The following is a 24,808-nucleotide window of genomic DNA, read 5'->3' as shown; positions in this document are numbered from 1 at the left end:
AAGCTCTCATCATCTCAGCTCTTGATTACTGCAACATCCTTTTCTCTAGCCTTGAAAAATGCAATCTTCCCCCAAGTCACATCCATTCAGGAGGCAGTTGCAAAGATCATTTAATTGAGCACAGGAGAATAGCACCTTCTCTATTAACCTAAAATAAGTTGAGACATGGTATGTTTGCCTCTAAAATTAATCAGGCATAATTCAAAACACCTGCAATTATACACTACTGCATAGGGCAGAAATCCTGTAAAATCGGAAAGCACCAACTAAAAAAAAAAAAGATGTCTCCATTTTGCCTAGTCTCTTCCCTACGTGATAACCGTGCTTTTGTGTTGCCACATTCTATTTCATGCTTCCAGTGACATGGAAGAATATGCTATATACACAGAGTTCATCAGGTTCAGGAACATTTGCTATACACAATCATTTCTACCCATCCTAAGGTAAAAGAAATGCTATTCATTTTAAGTTTGAAAAAAAAATTTTTTTGCAATGCAGCAAATCCTTCCTGTTGTCCTTCAGGTTACATTGTGTTCATAAAACATTAATTCATTTTTAATGTTTCTAATAGGTGTGACATAAATATAGCATCTTTTAGTCACAATGAAAAGTTCAGGCACCTTACAATGACAAAAAAGCATTAACTAGTCTTACTAATGTTTTTATTACACCCTGTAAGGTTTTTACTGGTACAATGTTAAGTGAAGAATTCCTCTCCACGTATTATACCCACAAACAATTACTTGGAAGCAGACTGACAGTAACTTCCTTGGATTGATTTATGTTCCACATGATATAGAGAAAACCCAGTAAGTTCCTCCTAGTTGAGTACCCATCAGCAGTTATTCTCAGAAAATATATGTTCATTTGTTGTGAGGTGTTACACTGGTAGTTGGGAGACACCTCACTGATGCTGGTAAACATAACAGTTGCCTTCCATTCAGGCTAGATGAGGGGAAAAATTAAATGTCCTTTTGTTTCAAGATAGCTGAAAGATCAGAAGCCACCACCCAAAACATAGGATACATATAAGGCTGCTCAGGAATCTGAGCTATGATGTCAGAAGGGTTTCACTGTGGGTTGAATGTAAATGCAAGGATGGGGGATTGATTTGCTTGCAGGTCTATCTCTCTAAGAGGGAGAAGGAGCACACAGAGCAGCACCAAGGTAGCCCCAGGCACAGCCAGAAATGCACTGATAGTGTGGCCCTGCAAAAAACCCTTGAGAGAATGCTTTTTGAGTAGAGTGCTGGCTGAAAGATATGTAGAACTGTCAGGAAAAAAGCTGTCTCCCATTGTTTGAGTCCTACTGTGTTCAGGGAAACAGGACTTTTGTACATGCTTTATAAACACACAGGATTGTGTCAAAGAAATACCTGATCCATCATCTATTTCTCCTCCTAACAGAAACCACCACCAAGATCTTGAATATTGGCTAACTGCTCAGGAAAAAAGTACAAGACAAAAGAGGCAAGACAATTTAATTACAACCAGTAATAAATATCCCACAGTACTTATCATGCAGGCAAGTTCAGACTCTCATGGTATCTACTCCTTGCTTTATGAAAGTCTCACGTGTCTTTCTCAGGTTGGATTCAGAAATAATTCAGATAGGCAGAAAAAGTTATTTCTGGTCAAATGTAAAGAGTTGATATTAGAGAACACGTCTCCCTAACTATGTAGGTGGAAATATGGGCAGTCATTTATTCATTCTAATTTTTTTAAAATTCTGTCTACCAGCAGAAATTAGCGCAGAATTAAACCTTATCTAAACTTTCATAAGCAGTGAACTGTACTTCTATCCGACAGGATCTGTCACGTTAGACTTACCGTGCATTTGTTTGGCTTCTCTCCTGAATGAACTCTCATGTGAATCAGCAGTTTGTAACGGGCATTAAATGGCTTGTATCTTCGAGGGCATCCTGCCCAGAAACAAGTGAAGTCCTCTCCCTTTCTCTGGTCTATATGAACCTTTTCTATGTGCCGCACAAGTTCCTCTTGCTGGTCATACAGAGCACTGCAATCTATCCAGCGACAGCAGTGTTTACCATTGAAATCATCTAATTCACCATCCTCATCCAACAGAGGGCCCTGGGCAGAGGAAGGCAAGGCAAGTTGATGGGAATGGTTTATGAGGTCATGCTGATGTCTGTGTTGATGTGCATGGTAAGGGGGTGGTGGACCTTGTGGTGGAGGAGGTGGTAGAGGGGGAGGAGGAGGCATGTCAATTGTGCTGCTTGAAAAATCATCCACACGTTCACTTTTTAACATGCCCATTGGCTGGCTGTCTATCAGAGGCATACCTTGTTGAACCACCATGTTGTTCATGACTGCCGACTGCAAGCTACTTTGTTCCAACTGCTGCATCCGCTGGTATTCCACAGTCCCATTTTCACTGTAACCTGGGAGGATGATGTTGCTGTTAGCCACAAGAAGACCTTTCTGAGTGTTTGGAATAGAGCAAGGCTGGGGAATACAGCTTCCTCTTACTCCCAAGAAATGCCCATAGACCTCAGGCTGCGGGGATATGTTTGCTGGCGATGTCCTCGAACCATTGATGTAGGCAACCAGAGAGGTTGGGGATGTACGGATGATTGTATTGAAGTCAATCCCAATGCCATCAGACAAAGGAGACAGAGAGAGGGCCCTTTTTTTGGAGCGGGCTGAATGTGATCTGGTTGAAGAATGGCGAGGGCTCGGGTAAGGGGAATGGTTATTTTCCATACCAAACAAGTAAGAGGGTAATGAGTTAGATACACTGTTGTTGGACATGGATGTTCCAGGTGGTATACTCAGTATGTCCCCTAGCTCACTGCCATTTTGGGATCCTTGGTTGGAAGGAAGGGAAGGAAGAATCCTGTACCCATGAGACCACTCATGTTTCACACTCAGTGTTGACTGACTTTCTGACAGGCTTAATGTTGTAGAGGCCAGAGACTCACGTGACATGAGGGATCTGGAATAAAGGTAGGAAAAAGAAAGACAGGGGTTTTAGAAAGTCACCTTAAAAGTTTGGTTCATAAATTTATATATTACTAATATACTGGTTCTTCTATCTTCTCTCAATTGGCATAGTCTCACATAGTGTCATAGCAGGGCCGATTTTTTTTAAAGTGCCCTCTAATTTTATGTTTTCAAGGGTTTGCCTGCTCAGTTACTATACCTGCAGGCACACCCAGGCACTGCATGCATATGCTGGATAGTTCAGAAGCCAACTGAAAATCTGTAAAGCACTTTAAGAGTTACTCTATACGCCCCTGGAAGTTACTCTATATGCCCCTGGATCCTGCACCACTGAAGTCAAAGGAACTTTGTCATTGACTTCAACAGGAGCACAAGTAGGCCCTGAGCGCAAAACATTATGCTTCCACTTCTTATTAAACAGATATTAACTTCTGTTGAGTTGACCTGCCTATCCATCCTTTTTGGTGGCAGGTGTTGGTGGAAAAAATAGGAAGCTGATGAATAAGCAGAGAAATAAGTATTAAACTCAAAGGAAATTATAGACTGTAATGGATGCAAGCTGGCAAATATCACTCTTTAAAGATATAACTAAAGCTTAAAATGCAGATAATATTTAACTGTACAAAATCACAATAAGTGAATTAAAATAAAGAAGAACAACAGTTTGAGGAGTTTTAGTTTTGTTTTTATGATGTTTTCACAGCTAAGTCAGAACAAGTGTTTCTGAAATTCTCACATTCCCAAACTTGTCAGATAAATTCTTCACAGAAATATCAGGAAATTTGCTTACGCCTGGGATTTCTTAAGTGTCACCCTAACATCTTAAGCCAATAATGGCACTGGTTTCCACAAAGAGGCAGGAGGAGGAGAGGCAGGGTGGGGCTACAATTCCCAGCTCCAGCACAGACTTGCTGGGTGACCTTAGGCAAGTCACTTAATCTGTCTGGGCTTCGGTTCCCCAGCTGTAACCTGGAGATAGAACTTCCCACTTTGAGGGTGTTAGGAGGATAAGTTCATTAATATTTGTGAAGTACTCAAAGAGAGATGAGGTGATGGGGTCCTTATAAGCACTTAGACATATAGGCAGATATCGTTGGTTAAGATAGTTATAGCATGTGGGTTCAAGTTAAATTACTGGATTTGTTACTTTCACTGCATATTTTGTGTTTTTAAGAAGCACAGAGTTTTGACTAAGGCACTGGACCAGTACTCAGGAGATCTGGCTTCTACTCCCAGTTCTGCCACTCACTTCTTGTGTGACTGTGCGCAAGTTACTTAGTCTCTATGAGTCTCAGTTCCCTCTCTGGAAAATTAGGTTAATAGCTTATCTACCGCACAAGGCAGAGGCTAAATTAATTAAAGCTTGTGGGGGGTGGGGGATTTACAGGCTATGATGAACACCATAAGAAAACTACTAAATAATGGAAAAAATTGTCAGAGCACTTAGCTCCTGGGATAAGCATTTTTTTCTGTATTTTAATCTAAAGAACTATGCCTACCTGGATGTTACACACATATACTGCCATAAACAATTGGTTAATATTATTTTACTATGCACTTTTATTGTTCAAAAATTACTGTAAGAAAACAAAAACAAAAAAGAGAAATAAACCTCATCTGATATTTGCATATATTCCAGATATTGCTATGGCAGGCAATACCAGGTGGCACTATTACACATAGTCTTCCAAGATCTTGTTCTTAGAGTGCAAGCAAGTTATGACTCTTGGGAAGACATGCTGCGTTGCCGTTCTGTTTGAGTTACGCACAGTCTTTGTGTAGATACAGTTTCAAGAGAGAGGGAGCAGCAGGAGAGATTGTTCTCTGCCTTGGTATCTGATTAGAGTCAATTCTTGAGGAAGAGTTCAGCCCTAGAAACCAGGCACTGGTGTTGGGCTGAGATTGCCCTGCATGCTTTTTGACTATCTCATCTCAGAATTGGGGTATGCGTGTAATTAAACGAAATTATAGTTAGAGTATACCCAGATGCCACATCTCTGATCTTCCTCCTCTGGAAAATCAACTTATAAAGCCCCAGAATTCTGCTATTATTTGGAAGAGGTACAATACTAATGTCATGATGGGACAATGGTGTCAGAAGTAGGGGCAACACAATACAAATAAAGCCAAAATTCCATCTTTAGTTGTACTGGTACTGAATGTATGTGACAAAGATATAGCAATAGATATATAGTTCACAGTTTTGCTATCAGTTTTGATTAAGGCTAAATCCTAATCCCATTTAAATCAATAAGATTCTTATCACTGGATTCAGCGTGAGCAGGAGCAGGATCTAAACAATGGCTGGTGTGATATTTCCAGTGAATGAGGCAATGTTTACCAAAGCACACACAAATGATGCAATTGTATGCTGGCTGTCCTTGACATGATTCTGTTTGATACTACAACTTTTCACCTCTGAGACTGGTAGAATTTTTTATCAGATCAGTCAAATTGGAAGAGTGTATGAAACACTAGACAAGAGAAACTTAGATGGCTTTTGACACTGAATTCTACACAGTTATACAGTTTAGAGCTGAAAAATCCTCACTGTGTTTGTTTCTACTGAAACACTTATTCTCCTTCACCTGGGAGGCAGGGCCTGTTTGAGTTCTCCTGTTACTTAACATAACAAGCATTTTACAGTGGTCAGGAGTCAATTGATCAAAGGCATCAGCTAGTAATTTGGGCTGAGGGCTAGACTGTACCACAAAGACAAACCACTCCAGGAGCATCTCAGGAAAGAAACAGACTCGGGTAGTCATAATTGCCTCCCTGCTTCAAGGAGATAGTAAGTTGCAGCTCCCAGGGACTCTTTCAGCTCTACTGGCTGATGTGCTTTGTTGGGGTAGGAGGTGGAGCTACCTATTCACTGCCACTCCTCAGCCAGCTGTTCCAGAGTGAGAAGTAAATGGCTTTGCGGCATCCCAAAGTTGCTTCTGCATGCCTGGCCCCAAGGTCCAGTAGTCCACACACTAACGTAAGGGGAGAACTCTTGCTTTTGTTTAGGCACCTGTGAGGGCCCAAATTCTAGGCTGCAGTGTAGCCCTGAATACTACTATGATGTGGCCCTAAACAGGTGTATTTACTGTCTGCTGAATAAGCAAGTAAAATATAATAAAATTTGATTTTTACATGGTAGGCTGAGTATTTCTCTAGAAAATAAAATTGGGGATTTTTTAGCTTAATTAATTTAGCATGGATATTCCTCCTTTACATATAAACCAAAAATTGCCCATTCATAAACTAAAAAATGTGCATCAGACTCAGGCTCATTCAGAAAGATATTGAAATGTTTTAAATGCAAATGGATGCTCACACTAGTTTATTTTTTTTAAAGTTGCATTTTATAAAATTAAACTTGATTATGGCCAGAATGTCAAGTGTTCAGTATTCAGAATTAGAAACAGATTGTCAGCAACCAAAATGCTGAACTCATTTGAAAATCTGTCCCATGCTGATGAGTAAATACTTACATGGAACACTATATGTACTACTGTAGAGACTGAGGATCTGAAATAGTTATATAATACAGAGAGCCAGATCCTCAGCTGATGTAAACTGGCACAGCTTCATTTACTTCAGTTTATACCAATTGAGGATTTGGACCAGAATCTTTTAAGTTTACCTATAATTACTCATTCTCTTTATAATTTGAAATGCAACAGTGCTGCATTATCAACTGCTGATTTGAACTTTAGAAGTAAACATGAAACAAGAGTGAAAACCTTGTTTTCCTTTACTCAGGTATGATCACCTGAGTTCAGCATTCTTTGTTTCCCCTGAAAGAACTCCCCGCACTTCCTAGATCCCAGTACTGGTCCCACTGGGAAAATCAAAATGAAACATTTTGGTTTGGTCCATTTCAACATTAATTTGCATCATGCTGAGCTGCCAGAGTGCATTATGGCATTGTGAGGCATCACAGGAGATATAGGTTAGCCCAACTCATACAGAAGAATGGGGTCATGAGGCCCCCAACTACAACACACATATGACACTGCCGCACCTTAGGCAGATGCAGTTTAATGTTGAACCAACCCAAAATGAAACATTTCAACATCTCTGAATTGAAACTTTTTGGAACAAGTTTCAATATTTTGACTTTTCATTCCAATTCAGGACAAAAACAAGTGTCAAAATATTTAAATTTCCTGTGGGATCCATTGGTGTTAGTTACTGGCATGTTATTAAAAGGAGAAATACAGGACCTTGAATTTTGACAGTCTGATGATTTCAATTAATCTTTAGCAAATGTCTCTTTAAAATGAAATTACCCAAGTGAATTAAAATTCTGCAAAAGATGAGCCTAAAAATAGATACTTGGAAGGCACAGCTTAAACTCAATAAAAGTGACACATTTAAATACCTGAGTATATACATATACAAAACACACATATATGGCTTTAACTGTAACTACATTATGACTGCTGTCACATTAATCATGATGGCTTTTGGCTCGGAGGCATGGCCTTGGATCTGAATGGCTGACAGTGACACACACTGGATGGACAGTTAATTTGCAAGTTAGAAAACATATGGAGGCCCTACAAGCACAATCTTCAGTGGTAAAATGATGGAAATCCCCTCTTCACGATATAGCTTACAAATAGATGAAAACAACGTTTCAACCTAGTCAAATACTAGTATTGTTTTTAACCATTTCAAGATTACTTCACTGCAAATTCCAGAGTTATGAGATACAGTACAAGATATTTTAAAAAACAGTAACAGTTACATTTTGTAAATTAAAAAAAAATACATTTCAGCACTGAACACAATGGTTAGACCAGGGGTAGGCAACCTATGGCACGCGTGCCAAAGGCAGCACGCAAGCTGATTTTCAGTAGCACTTACACTGCCTGGGTCCTGGCCACCCTTCCAGGGGGCTCTGAATTTTAATTTAATTTTAAATGAAACTTCTTAAACATTTAAAAAACCTTATTTACTTTACATACAACAGTAGTTTAGTTATATATTATAGACTTGTAGAAAGAGACCTTTCAAAAATGTTAAAATGTATTACTGGCACGCGAAACCTTAAATTAGAGTGAATAAATGAAGATTCGGCACACCACTTCTGAAAGGTTGCCAATCCCTGGGTTAGATACACTGACAAAAATTCTTAAAAGTGCCTAAGTCACTTAGGAGCCTAAGTCTAATTTTCAAAAGTACCTAAGTGACCTAGATGTTATTGAAAATGGTACAACTTCCTAAATTCACTTAGGTACTTTTGAAAATTCTACCCAGTGTTTATATAACTAGTCTATCAGGGACATGCTATATTAGTAGTAAAATGGACTATATAATAGTTCTTTTCTTTCCTTAATGTCAATGATTCTATAATATTTTCATTTGCAATGTCAATAGCCATATTTTAGTTTACAAATTCATGGAGACACAGCACCATGAGTTTGACATTAGTATAATTTGGTAAGCACTGGCACAACATACAAAGCACTGTACCAGACATAAAATACAATGAAACCCTGCACCAATTGGATTTATTATTAGGAGTTTTGCTGTTTCCATCCCACAAGTCACCTACTGAGCCACAATTTTTCCATTGTCAAAAAAAGTAATTTTTTTTGCAGTTATGAAAGTCTTCATTCAGTAAAAGAACTACAGAGCATGGAAGCTTTGGACCAAGTTCTGCTCTTAAGTTTGGTCTATACCTAAAAGCTATATGGGCATAGTTATTTTGGCCTGGAGTATGAAACGAAACCCACACCCCTGACCAACACAGATATGTCAACAAACCTCCCAGTACAGATGCAGATATGTTGACGGAGGAGTGCTTCTGTCGACACAGTTAACGTCATTCAGGGAGGCAGTGATCCCACCCCAACAGAAAAATTCCTTTTGTCACTGTGGGCTGCAGCTATGCCAGGGGACTATACTGGCATAGCTATGCCACCATAGACTCTGTAGTGTAGACATAGCCTTAGTTATAGTGGTGTAAATCCAGACTAGCATCACTGATATAATGGATCAGAGTAACTCCATTAACACTTATCAGAACAGGTTGTGTTTAAGTACTTAAATGATAGTAAAATGAATATGCTCTTTTGTAATACTGAAGAGAAGAAATGTAACTCAGGACCTTGTATCTGATGGAGGTATATTCAGGTTTGAAGCATTCATAGCCCTCTGTAAGCTAGGACTGATCTGGTGGCATGCTGTTGAGACCTGGTTTGCAGGAGGTGATATAGGTCCCAGTCGCTGAACCATCATGGGACTGCTGGTGACAACTAGATTGTTGCAGCTGCCTTTTCCAATGGACTTGCCCCGAGGCCCATAGCCAAGACCTCCTAAAAATAAATGAGGCAGATTAGTTTTCATGTCTCTTTTACACATGACAAGAACAGAGACTTCACAATTATATTGCACCCATTTCTGTGGTACCAATGAGGAGAAATTACTGGAATTGAGCATGTAAAATGATTGAGGGCCCTATAATTTTCTGCAAATATATAAAGTGACGTTCCAAAGTGGAATCAGTTATACATGCTAATCAAACAAGGACAGAATGAGAACGAACAGACTTGAGTAGCAAGAGGGACCATCTAGGTTAAATATTGGGAAAACCACTGTAAGAACAATCTGGGTAAAAGAGCAAGCTGCAGAAGAAGGTTACACAATCACCTTCACTGGAGTTATTCAAAGTCAGACAAGACACCCAGGAATAGTTGAGCCATAATTAGAGACTGGTTTGAGGCAGGGCCAGTGCAATTACAGGTGAGTCTCATCTTACGCGCATTTGACGTGCGAATTCAGCTTTGCACGGTCAGCAAAAACAAAAACAAAACCAAAAAAAAGAGAAAAATAACAATTTATATACTGTACCTGTAGTGCGGGCAATTCCACCCGCCATTACACTCAATGTAATTTTGACTATACGCGATTTTCGCTTTACGCGCTGACAGCGGAACGTGACTCCAGCGTAAGATGAGACTTGCCTGTACTACGCGACCTAGGCGGTCACCTAGGGCGCGAAATGGTTGGAGGCACCAAAAAGTGGTGCCCTGGCTCGACAGGGAGGAGCCGCCTTCCAGAGGCATCAAAGAGCCAGAGCGTCGGCTTGCGGGGGTGGCGAGCCCCAGCCATGGAGGAGCTAGCACGGCGCAGGGGGGGCAGCAGCCCTGCAAAGGCAACGGTGCATCTAGTACGGAGCAGCCGTGCCCCCCACCCCTCCTGCCCTGGCTGTGGCCCGGCACTCCCACCCAGGGGCTCCTGCAGGCTGTAGTAGATGTATGCGGGTGGCGGCCACCGTTCACCCCCCGATTCCCTCTCACCATGCTTGGGCTCTGTGGCTCCCAGGCATGTGAGCCACCACTGCCCCTCCCGGAGCAGGCTCAGGGCCCCAATGCCCCGGTGGCAGCAGCGGATCACATGCCCGGGAACCGCAGAGCCCGAGTGCGGTGAGGGGGGAACCAGTGGGGCGCATGGGGACCAGCGCCCACATGCATCCGCTGCAGCCTGCAGGAGAGCCCCTCGGGTGTGGGGAGGGTGCCGGCCCGCAGCCTGGGCAGGAGAAGTTGTGGGGAGGCTGCTCCTCACTAGCAGCGCCGCCGCCTTTGCAGGGCTGCTGCCCCCCTGTGCTGTGCCGGCTCCTCCATGCCTGAGGCTCGCTGCTGCCGCAAGCGAGACACTCTGGCTCTCTGGTGCCTCCAGAAGGTGGCTCCTCCCTGCCGAGGTGCTGCAGCGGCCCAAGCCTGGCAAAGCCAGTGAGTGGACTCAGGGTGGGGGCTGCTGGGGTGGGGAGGACTCATGGGGGGGCTGTGCACCCTCCAGGGGAGTTCAGGGTGCAGGGAATGAGGGAACCTGGTCTGGGGAGCAGCCCCTGGGCATGGCTGGCCCCTGGGGTCTAAAAAGGCTCATTGGGATTTGCCCCTCAATGAACTGATGTGCGGGGTGTGGGGGGGAGGGGTGGCGGCACGCAAGGTGGAAGTTTCACGTAGGGCACAAAATATCCTTGCACCAGCCTTGGTTTGAGTCCATCCCTGCAGAGCTTTGGGGGTCTGCCCATATGCACATCCTGCATCCAGAATCCTGCTGGGAATGAGAGGCACAGCTCCCAGATCTGGGGACCCACTGCACCGCTAGTATCATTAGCTATATGAAAGGACTGGGGATAAAGGCAGGCCCATGACTCCTTAGCCCACACAGACAGCAGAGGTGTAGAGGGGAGCGTTACAGTTAGGTATAAGTACTAAAAGTATTTATATCTCTATTTGTTCTTTGTTCCAAATCCTCCCCAAGCCAGAAAGGATTACACAAGGTGAATACCATGAGAAGTCCCTTACTACTGATTTAAATTATTCTCTACCTTTTGTCTATGAGTTCTAGCATATAACCCTGGTGTATGTTTCTTATTAAGAGTGCTCAAAGGGTTGTGAGCTTCACAAAAAGGCATGTTAAGGCATTCGTGGCAAAGGCAGGCTTAGGGAAAAAAATCCATACCCTTCAATCTCCTCCTGATCAAAATGGATTCCCTTTAAAACTGGGAGGAAATGATCAAAGCAAATCATTCAAGAAACTCCACATGATGTGGCAAACATTTCAAAAAAGAGTGAGTAATGTTTAGTTATGTCAGTTTCACAGTTTTACACTTCTTTTTAAAATTGTTTCCTTTCTCTTTATCTGAGTAATAATAATGGAAATAGCTTACATTTACACAGGACCTTTTATCCTTAAGGATCCTAATGTGCTGTATAAACCAAAACTAATGTACAAATCTTACATAGGAAGCACATCACCTACCACCAAAATGCAGTGTGTGTGTGTAAGTGAGTGAGTGAGAGACAGAGAGATGTGACAGCAATTTAACCAGATACACTGTACCAATGCTATACTATTTAGGAAGGGAAGCGAAGAATACTGTGTCCAATTGGAACTACAAGGGGAAAGAAATCAGGCAGCCCTTAATAACCCAACCTGAAATTTGATGAGGATATAAGGATTAGCAATACTCTTCTTACAAGAAATAACATGGAATCTTTAACAACTACAAGTTTTTTCATCCCATCTGACCATATCCAACAGCACAGCACCCCTACCACAAAGCTAGAGCATTGGTTCAATGCTCCATGCCAATATTACCTAGTTTTAGAAGTGACAAAACTACTACAGAGATCAACATTACTATTTGGTCCCCTTACATCAGGAAGCTCCTGGATCTTATTCCCACTCCATGAGGCTGCCACATTAACACAACTCCTACTTTCTTCCTATTTAAAATAGTTATTTTTGCTGCTGTTCCCTCCTTTCTACCAAGAGTTTTCTGTCTTCCCATGAGAGGCACAGGGTCCATGCGTACCTAGGACTGACTGTTGGTTCAGGCTCAGAGAGAAGGATATCACCTACTGAATCACCATTTCCAGCAGCACCTGTGTGTGTCCTATGGATTTCACCAGCTGCTGACCTGACTGTGCTTTGCTTGTGCAACCTGAAAGGATCAATCCACAAGGCAGCAGGGCTACATATAAATTACAAGCATTGGCAGCTTTCACACTCTCTTTTCATCCCTAATCTAACAGCAGAATGGCAGTAATTTCCTAATGATCTAACTGGCTATAGTTTAGTACTCTACCAAGCTGTTCTCTGCAGAACAAGGAAAATGCATTAAAAACCACCATAATAGTCAAAGAGCATGAAACAGGCCCTGAAATGCTCCCAAGTAAAACTGTTAAAAATAACACTGAAGCACAGGAAGCTTTTATAGAGTTCTTTATGAGTGGGGATCACATTCATGGAAAGCGGGTTGGAATCCCTGAAAGTGAGTATCTAAAGATAATTCCATATAGCACATCTTAGCACTACCTACAGAATCATAGAACCATAGGGTTAAAGGGACCGCAAGGGTCATTTAGTCTAACCCCCGTGAAGATGCAGGATTTGTTGGATCTAAACCATCTAAGAGAGGTGAAAACTTTTGAAAATCTCCAGTGAGGGAACTTCCATGCATCAAAACAGCAGCTCTCTGGCTGTAAAGGAAAATCATGCCTGACCAATCCATTAGAATTCTTTGAGGAGGGGTCAACAAACATGTAGTAAGGGTGACCCAGTGCATATACTATACTTGAACTTTCAGAAAACCTTTGACAAGGTTCCTCTCCAGAGGCTCTTAAGCAAAGTAAGCAGTCATGGGATAAGAAAGAAGGTCCTCTCTTGGAGCAGCAACTTGTTAAAAGACAGGAAACAAAGAGTAGGAATAAATGACCATTTTCAGAGTGGAGAGAGGTAAATAGTAATGTCCCCCAGGGACCAGTGCTGTTCAACATATTCGTAAATGATCTGAAGAAAGGGGTAAATAGTGAGATGGTAAAATTGGCAGATGATACTAAATTAATCAAGATAGTTAAGTCCAAAGCAGAGTTACAATGGGATCTCACAAAACTGGGTGTGTGTGCAACAAAATGGAAATTCAATGTTAATAAAATGAAAAGTGATGTTGGAAAACATTGGAAAACATAATCACAACTATACATACAAAATGATGAGATCTAAATTAGCTGTTGCCACTCAAGAAAGAGATCTTGGAGTCATTGTGGATAGTTCGCTGAAAATTCAATGTGCGCGACAGCCATAAAAGCGAACAGAATGTTAGGAACCATTAGGAAAGGGATGGATAATAAGACAGTAAATATAATAATGCCACTATGTAAATTCATGGAATGCTCATATTTTGAGTACTGCATGCATTTCTGATCACCCTTTCTTAAAAAAAGATATATTAGAATTGGAAAAGGTACAGACAAGAGCAACAAATGTGATTAACAGTATGGAACAGCTTCCATATGAGAAAAGATTCAAAATACTGAGACTGTTCAGGCTGGAAAAGAAACAACTAAGGGGGGCTATTATAGAGGTCTATAAAATCATTAAGGGTGTGGAGTAAGTGAATAAGGAAGTGTTATTTATTTGTTCACATAACACAGGAACCAGGGGCCACCCAATGAAATTAATAGGCGACAGGTTTAAAACAAACAACAGGAAGCACTTCTTCATGCAGCACACAGTCAACCTGTAGAACCCCTTGCCAGGGGATGCGGTGAAGGCCAAAACTATAACTGAGTTAGAAAAGAATTAGATACATTCATGGAGAATACTCCCATTAATGGCTATTAACCAAGATGGCCAGAGATGCAACTCTAGGTGTCCCTAGCCTAGAAGCAGCGAGTGGAAGACAGGGATGGATCATTTGTTGATTGTCCTTTTCTGTTCATTCCCTTTGAAGTACCTGGCATTGGCCAATGCCAAAACACAGGATACTGGGCTAGATGGACCACTGGTCTGACCCAGGATGGCCATTCTTATGTTTTTATGTACACCTGCCTCTGGGAGTTACTATGAATTCTTATCAGGGAGGCTCAACCAAATCCAAAGAAAACAGAGAGGGATTTTTTTTCTTTCTTGGCTAATCATTTGCACTTAATCCTAAGCAAAGAGTAAAGAACTTACTATTTAATAGATGTCCCTATGTTTTGGATGAGTTCTAACTGGAAACAAGTCAGGAAAATAACATAGATTGTCCCCTGTCCTCTTGGCAATAATATGCACTTTTTTGCACCACACCAAAAATAATTCATCAGCTGCTGTCATTTTATAGGGTCTTTCCATCTTGGGGAAGACCAAAGAGTTTTCTGTAGCACCAGATCGGCGGGTAGTGATTGATCTATCAGGGAATCGATTTATCGCGTGTAGTGTAGACGCGATAAATCGATCCCCGGTCACTCTCCCATCGACTGCTGAACTCCAGCTTGGCGAGAGGCGGAAGCAAAGTCGATGGGGGAGTGGCAGCCGTCGATCCCGCACCGCGAGGATGTGAAGTAAGTGATTCTAAGTCGATCTAAGATACGTTGACTTCAGCTATGCTATTCTCATAGCTGAAGTTGTGAATCTTAGATCGATTCCTCCCTCCCCTCCCCCCAGCGTAGACCAGGCCTAAGTGATTTGTAAAGAAAACGCATAATTTAGCTCAGTGAACTTGTTTTTTAGCTTGAAAAGAAGAGCCCTGCTTCAGAAACCTGGCAAATGCGATCTGATATTTTCTCAGTGCTACACACCCTATGCCACTCTCTAGAAATGTTAAGCAACAATAACAACATCCACTTTCTTAAATTCAAGGAGAGAGAAGCAAGAAACCGAAGACTATGAGATTATCAGGTTTCTTTTGGGGGATAGGCCATATTTTTGTTTAGCTGATCAAATGAAAATTTGAAACCATACAATTAGACTGTTGTTTATACATGATTAACCATGAGCTCATTGGAATTTATCTACCAAAAAAGTCAGAAAGGTGATCAGTGCAAAAAGGAACTGTTAAACAAAGGGCTTGGCTACACTTACAGTTTGCAGCGCTGGTCATCCAGCTGTGTAGGAGCAGCGCTGGTGTGTGGCTACACTCACAGCTACCAGCGCTGGTGTGTGGCCACATTTGCAGCATTTCCAGCGCTGTTGGGAGTGATGCATTATGGGCAGCTATCCCAGCATTCAAGTGGCCGCAACGTGCTTTTCAAAAGAGGGGGGTGGAGTGGGGTCTAGTGTGACAGGGAGCGGGGGGAAAGAGAGAGTGGATTTTTGGAGCCAACACTGTGTGTTAGCTTCCTGACTTGAAAAATCAGAACATTTTTCCGACCCCTTAGTCTTAACTCTTAATTGCAAACAGCATGCAGGCAACACGACTCCCCGCTGTTTCCCTGCCTGCCTCTCATTTGATTGTTTACAGCCAGGTACAGATGATCACAGCAAACAGGAGCTTTGTTTGTTTTTTAGATAGCAGCAACGGCAACGGAGGAGCTCCACAGAGCTCGTTCACAACAGCTCTGATCTCATTTGATTGTTCACAGATTGATCACAGCAAACAGGAGCTGATAAGCAGCTCCGGTAGAAACGGAGCGAAACGGAGCTCCTCCGGAGGTTCACAACAAAACAAAGAGAGGCTGCATAACAAAACAAAGGGAGTAATTTAGTTAAAAGCATTCTGGGATATCTCCTTATTCCCTGGAGGCCAATAAAAGCGCTGGTGTGTGTCCACACTTGATGAGCAGCGCTGGATCACCAGCGCTGCAATCGCTACACCCCAACCCGGCCAGGTGTACAGCCAGCGCTGCAGCCAGGGAGTTGCAGCGCTGGATGTGCCTTGCAGGTGTGGACGGTTACTAATTGCAGCGCTGGAAAGCCTCTACCAGCGCTGCAACTTGCAGACAAGAGACACAAGCCCCATAATACATTACATTGTATTTTTCACTTGTGAGTAAAGGGTCTGGTCTTTCAGTTCCTATATTCATGAAACTGTTAATGGGAAACTTTTGTCTTTCAATTCCTCTAACTCAGAGCTGGAAGGGAGTGAATATTGCCTGTGGTAAATTTTTCATTATGCTTTTGTTTTTATGAAGAAGGGGTGGGGTCGCAATCTTTACCATCAAAGAAACATTAATTATCAACTAGGAATCTGCTATCATCAGCTCTCACCATTTATGTTCCTTTGTTAATGCACAGTGAGTGTACTGGTGGGTATAAAATACTACCAAAGCAGAAAGGCAGCATTTTACACTCCCTTTACACAGATGTAAATGACGACACAGGTTCAGTGGAGAATCAGCCCTGTCTTCTTTAACTCCAACTGAAATCAATGGAAGCCTTTCCCCCGACTCCAGTGTGTTTTGGATTAGGCCTCAAATTCTAAGGAAAACTAACATTTATGAAACAGTGAATAATATTCATTATTTGAAATGATAAGAGGATCCTATTTCGCCTCTCACTCATACTGGTGTAAATCAGGAGATACTCCAGTGAAGTCAATGGAATCATACTTATGTAAAACTAGTGAGAAGGCAGAATTGTTCCAGAATTGGCTGAAAGGAATAATTGCAGATAAGTAGTAAATAATTTATTCCAAATCAACATAATACATGTAAATCAAAACAGTTTCCCCATCAATAATTAACATTAATAATTAACAAGTGTAAACAGTAAAAATATTTTATGGAAATATTTTAATCCATCCATTTCCTCATTCCTCAGCCTATTTCCTTCTTTACCCTTTGTATTTGGTTAATAGCTAAACCTCCCTCATCTCTGACATGCAATAATACGCCACTGCAATCTTCCCAAGAATGTGGCCAATATGCACAGAATACAAGAAAATCTAACTGCCATACTTTGGCAGACTGAACTTCAGATAAATAGATCTTCTTGTTTAAATCATTCTCATACCATTTTGAGAGGGCAAGAGGAAGACGTTTTATTTAAACATATTTTCTTCTAACAGATGTTGATGTAAAAAACAGTTAATTTTTTGTCCCCAAGTCTTGGTATCTGCTAGTTGTGTAATGCTACCCACATCATATCCTCAAACTGCAACTATTTTATCTTGTTTTTGTAACTGTAAACTATTTTTAAAAATTGACAAATGATAGTACAGCAAAAATGTCCAACTAGGCCAAAACTGTTTTAATGTTCAATATTTTGAATTAGACACCACATCAAAATTCAAATCAGTCTTCCAATTAAATAAATGGTGTATTATCTTCAAAATCTTTTTAAAAATTAATCATTCTTGCATTGTCCATTCATCACAGAAAACCCAAACAATTCTTATAGTGATGCACTTCTGAGTTATGCAATATTACGTAAGATTTTCGCATTAATTTAATTGGTCTGTATGAAAATGTATATATTGAAAGGATAGCATCATCTTAAAAAAACACACACACACTTCAGTCAAATCCTTTTACCTAATATTGGTAGAAGTGACTCCTAAGATGACCGCAACAGACAAAAAACTTTTTCTCTATTTTTTCAGTCTGTTTCCCTTGTGCACTTGATAGCACTTTGTGAATACTCACAATTTCCCCTGTCAGTCAGTTTTGCCTGTTGTTTGTGTGGGTCTTTCATCCAGCAATAAAGGAGGGAAAAACATTTTCCAGAATGAGATTGTGAAACTATAAAAATTGGCAGGATGGCTCAAGAGCCAGTGTAGTACCTGAAATTATTTGAACACATTCTTTTAATTGGCTACATTTCAAGTCAACAGTGCCCCTCTGAACTACCTTCCATCACTCCCACACCACAGCGTAGTTCTTCATGGATTGTATATCCCATCTAACACATACACCTTTGCTACAGCTAAACACTGCCTGCAAGGTTCTGTTCATATGGATCACCCAGAAAGGCCATGGGCCTTTACAGTGGTTGCAGCTGGGAAAAAATCACTTAGAAGGGGAAAAGCCCACTCCTGTGCTGTGCCTCAAAGCTCCCTACCAACTCCAGTCAGTTTCTTCCCCTAGATCCTACAACCCCACCATTGCTGACTTCTGGGGAGTTGGTGACTATCCCCAGGCTTCCTCCTTGAGCACAGTGTCGTCTTCCTTGACATTTTCTAGCTGCAGGAGCCACCAGGTAAGAGCCACTGCCCTGCAAACCTATCAGGCTCTTCGGGGGACAGAAAGCAGCTTGTACCTTCCTCATAAAACAGAGAAGGAGGGAACCTCCCCTCCCTGCCCCTCAGAAGACAGCAATGTTAAAACTGGAGTGGTGGTCTCCCTGAGCCTTTTAGGAAGAAGCAGGAGAGATGGAGGAGGAGCCCAAGGATGGTACCTACTGCATCAATCCAGGTCTGCGAATCTTTGAGAACTTGGGACTGGTTCACAGGTAGGGCTAATGCCCAGAACCGAACCTGACTTCAGGAGGGCTCAGGGGTTGTAGCTGAACTACACTACATTTAGCCAAAATTTCACTTGATCTGATAAAAATTTCTGAGATATTTACACCCACATACTTCAGAGTACAAGCCAGCCACTAACTGCTTTGCCAAGAAACAATTTTACTGCGTGTCACGTGAAGCATGGTGGAGGTTCTCCTAAAGAACCCAGCTCCTGGAGTTATGTGACTATGTGAGAGTCTCTGCTTTTTTATTTTCTTCTCCCATTCAGTTTCTAGCCCTCACAGTTACAGAGAAAAGCTTGACACACAACCCAACTGCATTTGACAGGCTCAAAAACCAGAAAACAAATAAAAATAACTGAATTTTTAAAAAAATCTCATGATTCTTAAACTGATTTTTTTTGAGGCCTTACTCCTGAATTTTGAACACTAAGGATTGGCAACACTTTGTTAGAAAGAAACTTCCTCTGAACCATGCAGTACTGGCCACACTCAGAAACAGAATATTGAACTAGACAGACAAATTGTCTGACGCGTTATGGCAATTCCTATGTTCTTAACTGTTTACACAGACCTTATCTTTACTATCATGAACAATAGTCCAGGTAAAATACAGTCGGCAGAGATCTATGATTACATGTTTTAGTATGAGAAAATTGTATGTTCATAAAGTAAAAGACCTTCAGTACTTGGCATCTTGAAAAGGCAGTTTCCTTTGCTGCCAGAGCACATTTGGTAAATTAGCTTGCATTAATTTCCAAAGCTATTTGCAGTTCAGTTCCATGAGGTAATCAGGCATGTACTTTCAGCAGTGCAAATGTGAGACGAAAGAGACTGACAAAGCATCATGAAGAACAATATCTCCCTTCAAGTGGAACTGGGGTAAAAAATTATCCAGCACTGACCGGTGCAAACAATACCATGCAGGTAATTAACTTGGCTGGTTCAAAGCAGACAGCAATGAGATCACCTACTTGGAAACAATTTTTAGCGTCTGAGTTTAGACAAATGAAAACACTGGGTTTTCTAATGGCTAAACTAAGAATGCACAATAAAATGTGAACTTTGTGAGGCTTCCAGGAGAAAATGCTGTAGCACAAAGACAATTTGTCTGAAAATTTTTTCACTTAGCTCTGGAGTCCGCATATATATTTATAACATTTCATATTAATTATGTATTGGTATTTACATTAGCAAGACCCACATTGATAAAAAGTTATTTTGGAAGTGTTGTTTTGTTTTGGATTTTTTCTCATTTTGCATAAGGACAAATAAGTTATTGGTTAACTCCATGTACCAGTCAATGTTAAACTGAAGGAGTGGGAATCTTTTAATGCTCTTCTTTTTCACTATCAGTAAAGCTGCAATGAGTAGTTCTTAATTAATTATCAGCAATATTGGATTAAATGAGCTCTATGCAATATTAGTTTATTGTCTAAAATGATTTGCCAGCTGTTCCTGTTATTCTGCTTGACATGACATAGTGCACAGAATATCTGTATTCCTATGTTACAGCAGATCTCTTGCCCTCCATCTCAGCTCCAGGCCAACACCTATTTCAGCACTGTATATGTACCCTATGAGCTTTACAGATAGACAACTAACCCAAACATTTTCAGGTATAAAGAACTTTTATTCTTGAAAGATGAATAAACTACTTTCTCCCACCCATTAATGATATACTATCCATACTATCTAGGCCTGATTTTCTTCTCACATACGCCAGTATAAATCAGAATAACTCCACTGAAGAAAAGGGAGTTATACAGGAGTTAAAGCAGTGTAAGAACAGAATCAGGCCCTCCATCTCTAGATAGCAGAGTAAAAGTAGGACAATGACAAATCTTCATCTCTTATTACTGGTCAGAACTTTAAAGTTTAGTTGTTACAATATCAACACAAAGAAAACTTTGAATATCATCAAAATGAAAACAAACACACATGAAAAAACAAGGAAGCGTAATGGAAGTCAGGACAATGGTTCTCCTTCCTGACTCTGCCACTGATTCAATGTCTGATGTTGGGCAAAACAAGTGTACAGTATCAGGGTTCACTTATATGTGCACCATTTATCATGCAAAGTAAATTGCTTGAGTGGTTAAATACAACACATATCATGAAAACTTTGGACTATATAGTATATTCAGTGGTCCCCAACATTTTTGGCTGGCGGGCGACAGCCGAAGGACCACAGCGGCAGTGAAGCACCCACCGAAATGCCACCGAATTTCCGCAGCATTTCGGCGGCGACACCTCTCGATGACATTGCTTGCCATCGACAAGCGACGTCATCGAGGGGCATCCCCACCAAAATACAGGAGCGACGCCTCTCGATGACATCACTTGTCGATGGCAAGCGGCGTCATCGAGAGGCGTCCCCACTGAAATTTGGGAGCGACGCCTCTCGATGACATCACTTGTCGACGGCAAGCAGCGTCATCGAGAGGCGTCACTGCCGAAATTCAGAGGCAACACCTCTCGATAACGTCACTTGTCGATGGCAAGCATCGTCATCGAGAGGAGTCCCCGCCAAAATGCCGCTGCGGCATTTCGGCGGGTGATCTCCCGGGGGCCAGGATGCAGGCGCATTAAGATGCCCCCGCGGATGCCATGGCACCCGCGGGCACCGTGTTGGGGACCCCTGGTATATTGAATAGTACAGCTCAGTGAAACATGTATCAGAAAGTCACTTTGATATTAAACAGAATTGCAGATAGCCACAAAATAAAGCTGGATGTAGCCATGATGTTGTACTGGAAGATGTCACATCAGTGGAATTCATCATCATGTATTGATGCAACATCACCAGGAAGATACTGCAAAGCAATGTTAGGACATTGGACAATGACCATAAGGAGCCTGATTTTTGTAAAGAATGAACTTTGCAAAAAATATTTTTAATAATTTCAAAGTGAAACTATACTATCTTGTACGTAAGAACAGCAGACTATGGACATAAACAACAAGCCAACACTTTACAAAACCAATGTGTTAGACTGCTACACCACTTCACCTCCCACAACACCTCCCAAGCAATATCATTTACTTTTCACTGTACCTCTGTGCTTTTCTTTAGATAGGGGATATATTTTTGCAATATCACGTGAAATTCTTCAGGTTTGTCATTAATCTTATATATAGGCTGCTCATATGAGGCAATTTCTGTCATGCCAGCATCCCAATCTTTTAGAAGTGGGACACAAGAGCTTTTCCATTTTGGAACAATCACTCTTTTTGTGCAGTCACGGGTAACTGGAGTTCATTTCTGAAAAGACTTTGTAGTTTCAGGTAGCGACACACAGCTCTGACTCTGACAGTAACTTATGATTTCTTGCTCTCTCCAGAGGTCAAAATTGTGTTTAATGAGTACTAACCAGTGCAGGGACAGGCTCCCTGGTGTGCACAGGGAAAGCACATGTTGCAGCACCTTTAAAAGAGTGCAGTATGTACTCCCCTCTGCAGTCAACTAGCTTAGATGGCCTGTGTGGAGGAGGGCATGACCCTGCTTCAGCCAGTCTCCCACCAACATAGCGCTGTCCATACCTGCACTTATGTTGGAGTAATTTATGTCACGCAGGAGAGTGGTTTATTCACACCTGAGTGACATGAGTTCTGCCAACATCAGCTATAGTGTAGGCAGAGCCTCAGAAGCAGAACTCCAGTGGTCTGTTACAATTTACACCAGCTGAGGATCTACCCCCAAAACACGGCAGGGCTACTGCACAGGTGATGCAAGAATAGAGAGGTTCCTTGCGCCTCCTTCACCTAGAGCAAGGCCCAGTCTCACTCTTCACATTTTAGCAGGACAGTCCAATCTTATTCTCACCTCACCAACACGAATCATTGTTTAGCAGGACACCAGCGAAGAAGTGTGCAATGAACAAGCATACAATGAATGATTTGTCAGATTTTAAATTGTGATTGCAATAGAAAATTTCTAATGAGTCTTTTAGTATAGTCCAGAATATTGGAGTTCTGTTTCTCAGTAAAGTATCTCTCTCTCTCTCTCTCTCTCTCTTTCCCCAAGCGATGGACGTGCACAAGTAGGACAAAACAGGCCAACTGCCACCACATACGTTGAGAGGATGAAAGTTTTAACATTGACAGAGTTACAGGAAATGGCAGAGGTGTTATGCAAGCAATAATGCGTAAATAACTTGACATTACACTAAATCCCTACCTGCTTCCCAAGTTAAAGACATTGCGCAAGGATGCTACATTGCTGTAACTCTTAAACCTGTAGTGCTTGAGTTAAATATTCCACATCTGAGCTTGCAGGAAATTTAAGTGGCGATTTCCTCCTCTACGCCAGTAATGTGAAAGTGCTACTGATGTAGTTTCCACGTGGGATCAGGGACAGAGCAGGGCATTTTAAAGAGACAGCTTCTCTTTTCTTATAGTTATTATCTATGCATAACCTCTGCCTAAAGCAAACCAGCATTAAGAGCAAAATTAAATGTTGTTTCTCCTAAAAGATTATATGAGTATGTTATCCTAGATGTCAATTTAACCAGGCAGAAATAATAAGCATGCAGCCCACATAACATATGTATTCTAAGGGCTTTATGCTCAGTTAATTAGTTTAGCTATTGCTTTCATGGTTCATTTACAAGCTTCATGCTTCATTAAATATCAATACATCTCATCACCTCAAAAAAACTTTTCAGTAAAAATACAATTGTCTTTTCAAGTGATAATCCTGTTAACTGATATATACATTTCAAGCATGTCTATCAGACACTATCAAAGTTTGAATTTCTACAGTAGCAGTATCTTGAAGCAGTAGGCAAATCTCAGGCTAGGCTAAAATGGAAAAAGAAATATTTTTTTAGAAGTGAATGTCTTTTGTATAGAAAAACAAAGACGCACAGTTTTCAATATTAAATAAAGCAATGCCCTGATCGCTACATGCTCTGCTCAAGCCCCTCCATGATACCAGCTTAGCAGTTCTTGGCATTCCTGCATGGAAGAAGGATAGTCTTGGCTTTCCTTTCTACAAATCAGAGAAGCTCAGTTCCTGCAGAGGTAAGCCCTTTTACACAACATATAATTAGCCTGTGGAATTTGCAGCTGTATGGTATCACTGAGGCCACGAATTTAACAGGATTTAATAAAGCTGTTAATGTGGCCAGTGAGAACATTCCCAGCAACATTAGTTAGGATGAACAATTTTTATATAAGGGACATAAACCCTTGTGCTTCAGAACATATATCAGCCTCCGAGTGGTTTAGGAAGTCGCTTCACAAATGGGCAGGTTATTCCATAATTGGCAACACTGAGGATTATTGCACCTTCCTTTGAAGTTTATACAATCATCCTCACACTCCATGTTGTTTTGTGGTCACTACTGCAGATTATATTAATACAAACAGAAAATGGTCTCATTCTAATAGTCTTGATTACACTGACTTTTACAGGCCAGCCATTATCAGCATTCTTCAATTTATGGCCTATTTATGTTCCTTAAAAGCTGAAATGTTACTACATCATGACCCACACAAAACCTTCCACTTGTCTTTCCACTCTTATCCCATCAAGTCACAGGGAGGCAAACCCTGGGAAAATTATACAAACAGCCACAAATATTTAAAACATGCATTGTCCCTACATGCTTCCACTCATCCCAAAGCTTTAGGCATTTCTCTTTCAGTTTTATTCTTTCATTAGCCCAAGGCATGCTAATTAACTGGAATTTCCCAAGGCTTTTGTTGTTGTGACAAAAAAAAAAAAAAGCAAGCTTATTCCTTCATGTTAAAGTGCGTCCATCTACCTTCCACAAAGCTAGTGGGAATAAGAGGTAGGATTAAGACCACTTGAATGAATCCTGCCCTGTAAAGACTACTGCAGTTCCTGCCCTCAGTCTTCATTCTTGCCAAAACTGATTTATGGAGAATGACATCTTAACCACAGCTTTTATTTCACCAAGCAGGAGGCTGCTGAGTTTACATAGTTTGGGATCTGAAACTGGCTACTGAATAACATCTAATGTAAAGATGTAGGAAACAATATTGGCATACCAAAGCAACTGTGTGCATATGCATATAGGGTGGTGGAGGGTGAACAATCTGAAAGATGACAAGAATTTTTCATGGCTGGAAGCACATAAAAGCCAGGCATATGCATGTGCTGCACTAGAATAAAACACCTTTGTTGAATAGACAGAAAGTACTCTTGA

At 41.3% G+C, this 24,808-nt stretch overlaps 1 protein-coding gene across 2 annotated transcripts in view; it reads right to left on the bottom strand.

Annotated features, from left to right (window-relative positions):
- The window catches only part of GLIS3 (GLIS family zinc finger 3), a 323,632-nt gene that overhangs the window by 201,301 nt on the left and 97,523 nt on the right, over positions 1–24,808 (bottom strand). For both annotated transcript variants that reach the window (XM_045020847.1, XM_045020848.1), the window contains exons 5-6: positions 9,067–9,274; positions 1,830–2,955 (exon numbers count right to left, since the gene is read on the bottom strand). In XM_045020847.1, the coding sequence (XP_044876782.1) occupies positions 1,830–2,955; positions 9,067–9,274 (1,334 nt within the window). The remainder of the gene's footprint in view (positions 1–1,829; positions 2,956–9,066; positions 9,275–24,808) is intronic.

The sequence above is a fragment of the Mauremys mutica genome, chromosome 6 (assembly GCF_020497125.1).
Source record: "Mauremys mutica isolate MM-2020 ecotype Southern chromosome 6, ASM2049712v1, whole genome shotgun sequence".
Lineage (NCBI taxonomy): Eukaryota > Metazoa > Chordata > Testudines > Geoemydidae > Mauremys > Mauremys mutica.
Note: the sequence above shows the minus strand (reverse complement) of the source record. Positions and strands in the feature narration are given on the sequence as shown.